The sequence below is a fragment of the Montipora foliosa genome, chromosome 9 (genome assembly GCF_036669935.1).
Source record: "Montipora foliosa isolate CH-2021 chromosome 9, ASM3666993v2, whole genome shotgun sequence".
Lineage (NCBI taxonomy): Eukaryota > Metazoa > Cnidaria > Anthozoa > Scleractinia > Acroporidae > Montipora > Montipora foliosa.
Genome location: NC_090877.1, coordinates 37,196,517 through 37,202,891, shown reverse-complemented (window position 1 = coordinate 37,202,891; position 6,375 = coordinate 37,196,517). Strand labels below are relative to the sequence as shown.

At 39.7% G+C, this 6,375-nt stretch overlaps 1 protein-coding gene across 1 annotated transcript in view; it reads right to left on the bottom strand.

Annotated features, from left to right (window-relative positions):
* The window catches only part of LOC137969887 (ATP-dependent DNA helicase Q1-like), a 4,518-nt gene extending 1,585 nt beyond the window's left edge, over positions 1–2,933 (bottom strand). The window contains 3 exon segments of the mRNA XM_068816291.1: positions 704–945; positions 2,135–2,491; positions 2,494–2,933. Coding sequence (XP_068672392.1) covers positions 704–945; positions 2,135–2,491; positions 2,494–2,746 — 852 coding nt within the window. The 5' untranslated portion in view covers positions 2,747–2,933.
* Between the last annotated feature and the right edge of the window lie 3,442 nt (positions 2,934–6,375).

Here is a 6,375-nt window from a genome sequence, read left to right as displayed (position 1 = left end):
TTAATCTTAGTCTTAAGTATTAAGACTACACTGAAACCTCAAGTCAGAACTAAACGTTTTGTGAATTTTTACTATAATGTTGTATAACTAGGTTTATCTATCTTGACCGACAACTGTAATTCAGTCTATACTGCAGTAGTTGGAGTTATATATACCTATATTAAATTGATAATTATTAATTTAATATAAATGTAGCCTCTGGAGGAAAAATTCTCAAGAAGAAAGCAAGATTCACAAATCTCGCTTGCATCTACATAAAGCAAAAAAAAAAAAAAAAAAAAAAAAAAATAATAATAATAATAATAATAATAATAATAATAATAATAATAATAAAAATAATAATAATAAAGCAAAACATTGTGAGCCCATGACTTGTAAAGCAGCCATGAATTTAAAATTTTGATAGTGGGTGAAAAAATTTCCAAAACATGTGTCAGTCAATTGAGACAAAGGAATTGATTGACAAGCCATGATCAAAATGTTACATGCTCCACATTTTTTTCCCATGTAATTACTATGATTTGGCCAAAAATATCAGCAACAAAATAGTTCTTTGACAGAGGCAAATCAATCAACATGGAAAAATTTTAAATACTCTGCAGCTATATCGCAACTTCGATCAACAAACTGAAATTGGTGTTCTCAAGATGTTGTTGCAAGTTCGACAGATTAGGATTTAGCTTATTTAACAGTTTCTTCAGACCTCATAATACAAGTTTGGTCGATTAAAAGAAGCCCTGAACAATACACAATCCTCTTGGAGACCAAGTATCTTCTTCACATCATCAATGACTTTTGTTGTTGCCGTAGCTGTGAGACCCAGGATTGGAACGCCTGGAAACTGCCGTTTCAGAATTCCCAGGAATTTGTAATCAGGCCGGAAATCATGCCCCCACTGACTTGTGCAATGGACTTCATCGATGACAATTCGAACCAATCGCCCACCTGTCAAAGACAGACACAGATAAAATTAAAGATTTTTATCATCACTTTTAGACTACCACCACAACAATAAATCGGCTTTTCATTTTTCTTTAAAGTATGAAAGTTTGTTTAGGTAACACCAGAAACCCATAAGGGTTGAAACGTGTAACGGCCCCTTGTGTTCTTGGAAACAAGCTTCTGAATATTCAATTTGCTAAGTACCATATTTGGAACAACAAGAGCGAGGGGTTTCCAAATATGGTACTTAGCACTGAAACATTCAACCAATCAGTTCGCACTGAATATTCGGAAGCTGTGAATGTGCGTTGCACGTTTCAACCCTTATGGGTTTCTGGTAACACACAACAAGCAAAATTTTGAGCTTGAATTTTGATCCAAAATGTTTTTACTTTGAGTACATATTTTGCATTTTAAACCATCACTCGCCATTACTCAAAACTGACCTGCAGTCTATGGGGAGTTGGATTGAGGGAAGAGTGATGACAAAGACTCAGTCACTTGATCACGAATTGGTCTTATATGGGAAATGTTTGGCTTAGTTGTTCACCAATGGAGCAGAGATTTCTAGTCTTGCTCAACCTGTGTTCTACACCTGCCCAGGCCCCACCTTCTCACTCGACCCTACTTCTAGAAGATAGACCACATGCTTTTAGTAGCTACAAAGAGACAGTGTAATACCTTAGAGTGATTGCAGAATACCCGGCCCACTTTGAATGGCACAAATCTCTTGCTCCTGCGGTCCCGCCGGGACCAAAGAAAATTATGCAATTAAGTTAGGTGAACGCCTGCTACCGCAGTGCTGTAGTCGATGAAAAATGAAGTCTGAGTTAGTTTAAAGACTGCTACCGCAGTACCGCAGTGCCGTAGTCGACGAATAATTAAGTCTGAGTGAGTCAAGGGCAAGACGATCTCTTGAAAAGTGTAGTTGACTGAAACTGCAAAATGAATGCTAAAATCTTACGAGTGCTTAGACCTAATCACTGAAATGAGCGCTTAGGCTTAATCAGTTAAACAAGTGCTTTCTTCTTCACACAGCATTGCAAAACGACTGATTATCATTTCAACGACTGACCACTATGGGGTTGTAGGACTGCGGGCGCAGCATATTACAACATGACTGTGGCACTGCAGGAGCAGTTTTTCAAGTTAGATATTTTGTGGGCTGGGTATTCTGCAATCTAGCCAATACCTTCAAAAGTTTTCTCTAACTTAGCCATGAACCGTTTGCTTTTGGCAATTTTCTCAGGCGTGACATATAGAAGTTTGAGGTTCGACTTTTTGTCAACCATAGCGCTCTGCACAGTATTCACTTCTTCCTTGGAACAATTCGAGTTTAGTAGAGAACTTTCGATGTTCAGTTCCTTCAGAGCCATGAGCTGATCCTCCATAAGTGAGATTAGCGGTGAAATAACAAGCGTTATTCCTTTTGAAATCACGGCAGGTAGCTGAAAGCACAAGCTTTTTCCACCACCAGTTGGCATAATCAAAATACAATCGTTTCCCGCCATTGTCGCGTTTATGCATTCAAACTGCAAGGGACGAAACTTTTTAGTTTGAAGATGTTGTCCCTTGCCTTTTCAATCTCTTCCGTCCATGGGAACGTCTTTGCCGACCAGTCCTGGTCGTTTTCGTCTTTCTTTGATGAAGAAGGCGACGATTCAGCAACCCCACTGCATATTTGAGCTTGAATCAGCTGTTTACGCGATTGAAGAAATATCTGTCTTTTCAGCAGCGTTTCAAGATTTGTCTCGATATCTTTGAGCTCTTGGTCAATTTCGTCCAGTTCCTTTGCTAGCTCCATGGCCAAGGGATCTTATTCTTCTTGTAAATTACAAAGATACCACACTACTGTAGCTGCTGATAAACACTATCGTCCACCATGTCTAATTTTGGAGTGACCCGCTGGAACAACGACGGCTCCACAGCTTCTTTTCTCATTCCCAGGGTCCTCTCTTACTGTGACATTCTTCTTAGATGGTGTCTGAGAGGTTAACTGAATATGCGGGAAAAGCAGATCTTAACGAGTGTTATTGAAATCCAAAAAGAAAATTGGGGGTAACCACGCATTCTTCGAAGATAATTAATCAACAATATTTGTAAAAAGCTTTAAAGTACAAAGCAATGTATGTCGTTCTTTTCCAAATTGAAGCTTTATTATCTCTGAAAAATGCGTGGTTACCCCCAGTTTTCTTTTTGGATACCAAGAGCACTTGGCAAGTTCTGCTTTCTCCGCATAGTTTTGAACCCCGCAAAAATATGTTAAAAAGCACCACCCATAGGAAATCCGAGTATTTCGAGATGCGCAGAACGTATGTGCAATAACAATAGTAGGCACCGTCCTTAATGTTTTTTTTTAACATTTTCGGCAACCAAATAGTCCATCCCCCTTTTTATGTCAGAGACAACACCGTTCCTTCATTGACTTAAGGAGACTCGAAAAAGTTTCTCCTTTTTTTCAAACAAATAATTTAGATACAGTTAAGGTAATCATATCAAAACAAAATTTGGCCAGGGTATGATATAAGGCATTTCTTTGAGCTTTAAAATCAAGATATATTGTCTTTTTTGAAAAAAACCGGACGGTGAAATCTTCCCATTCAGCGTTACCAAATAATGTTAGAAATAATCTCTAAAATGTTCAAAATTCAACAAAATCTGTAAGTCAGTTTTTTAGAAGAATAAGTTTATTTGAAATGTGTTGGTAATTTGTTTCTTCACCTACAGATTTTGTTTTAAATTTGAAATACAAACGTTTTAAATTAATCTAAGCTAACATGCAAAAAATGAAAAAAATTCACCGTCCGGAAGCAGAGATATAAGCGAGTAAAGTTGCAAAATAAGGAAAAATGCGTCACCCGTTCATTCGAGTGCACGCGCGAGTAAAGCTACAGGCCAACACAAACTGATTTAAGTGACCATTAAACTGTGTGTGTACAATCTTCGTGGATAGTTTTCGTGGATAGGAGCTGTCTATTTAAATTCCATATGTATAGGAATTGGAGGAAAGCTAAGCGAAATTAGCGGTATTTGTTTATTTCCGGTGACCCACTTTGAATCAGGAGACGCGAGCAGCTTTTAGAATTGCCACGCGCAAGCGCTCAGCTGAAAACCCTTTGGAGCCTCCTTAATTAAATAGGTAGCATTATATACCTGGTTCAAAGGCTATCCCCTCGCGACTTCGGCACCAGTTTGTTCCGCGTGGCGTGAGCCTTTCGAGTCACATGATGCATCACGGCTTTTTGCATACGCAACGCAACGCAATATACGCAACGCCATATGCGCAATATATTCAATTTTTGCAACATACACCGATGTCAATCAGTAAAATACACAATATACGCAATAATGTGCAAAAAGCTTTATCTTATCAGCGGTTAACTAGCAAAATGTCAAACAGCGCATGCTCACCGTTTCCACGATGTTTCTCCTACACCTGCAAAGTGGATGTGTTTTGTGTAATCGCCTTTCATCTTCGACCATCCTCTGTTATATGCCGTTGAGCATTGACACAAATGTTTCCATGATGGTCTACATCTGAGGTCAACATTTTCGTAAGTGTGTATATGGACTATATCCCAGAGCAAAATTTTACATAGATATTGCGTGCAGTGTTTTTGTATATATATATATATTTATTTATCATTTTAACTCGAGGCTGTAGGGAATAGATAGAAGGATTTGTATGAGTTTATTCCCCAGAGCCTCGAGATGATGCCATTTGTTTAGGACTGAAGTTTAATATATTTAAAGTGGGCTATTCAGGTTCACAAAATAGTGTATTCTTTCTTCTATTAAAGACATAACTGAATTACTGCCTTAATAGGCCATTCTTCAGTTATTCCCTCAGCGACCTAGCCTATGAATGGATGCGAGGCTGCCGGTGACTTTGTATTGATACAGCCCCGGCTGCTTTTATCATGTAAATTGTGTCTTAATTAGTCTTAATTAGAGCAGTTTTCAATTGAGTGTCGTAAAACCAAAACCAAAGTAATTACTTTGGCCAATCAAAAAGGTAGGAGACAATCCAGTAAACCAATCAAAACTCGAAGTAATTACACGTAGCCGACACAAAGTGCGGGAAAATGTGAACGCGTGAGCCACGATTGGTTTGGGTTTCATTTGTGATTGGTTGAAAAAATGGCGCGAGAACTTTGAACCAGTCACTGAGTGAAGTAATCATAAACCAAAGTAATTCACTAATTACTTTCGACACTCAATTGAAAACCACTCTAACATGAGGAAAGCATGAAGCTTTGTATCAAAACAGGGTCACCGGCAGCCTCGCTTCCATTCTTAGGCCAGGTAACTTAGTTACAAATTTTCCTACATTCGTGTTGAAATCAATATAATGCGCCGATCAACTGGAAACTTAACATCGTTCCCCCCTTCCCGCCCGGGCATTTGAACTTTTGAAGATTGGATCATTCAATTTCCCGCCCCCTCGGGCCAAAATGGTGTTCAAATGCCCTACCCTGTCCTCGGATTTGAAGGATTTGTCTGTTATACCCTATTAAAGAACAATCGTCGTCGGCTCCTGCCCTCTTTAATAAAGACCTTTTGAAGACCTTTTTTGTAAGCCCATCGCTCACAAATGCTACATCTCTTCCTTTTGAAACTCTTCCATCTCGTCCAAACACGTGTTTTATAGCTGTTAGCGACTTCCGGCTCAATTTTCCCCACCCCACGCAGGCAAAGGTCAAATTCGCCACTCCCCGGGCACAGAAGATAGTCAAATGCCCGTGGTTTTCCCCGGCCGGCGGGGAGGATGTTGAAGTTTCGATTTGATCGGCGCATAACAAACTATCAGTTCATACCGCCCGAGTGTCCTCCCGAGCAACTTAAATAAACAATTTTAGATCACTTCAGCTTAGCTAATAGATTTGAGGATTCGTCACGGTTAGATCTCAGGGAGTTTATAGGAATCCTTTGGCAGGACAGAGTGATATTCGTCTGCCAATCACCCGCCCGGTCTTGCACGAACTTATAAGGTCTCTTCGATTCACCAACTCTTCGGCTTTTCAACGAACTCTCTACAGAGCTATGTTCCTTTTAGCCTTTTATGGGTTTTTCCGCATCGGCGAACTAGCAGCCAATAGTGCTAAGTCAGTTTCCACCGTTCTTCAATTTAGCGATTTGCGATTTTTAATTTCCGACGGCAAAGCTCATTTCCTCAAGCTGGTAATTTCCGAATACAAACACAACGTCAACAACCGCCCTTTTGAGATATTAATATCACGAGAAGACTGCCCCGCGCAGTTTTGCCCCGTGCAGGCCATTTTAGATTATCTCGCACTGAGGGGAAATCGAACCGGTCCGCTTTTCTGTCATTTAAATTTTGCACCGATTACGGCCGATCAATTCAATACTGAGTTGCAACGTTGCTTGTCATTCTGTGGCCTTGATACCCGTCGGTACAAAGGTCACAGTTTT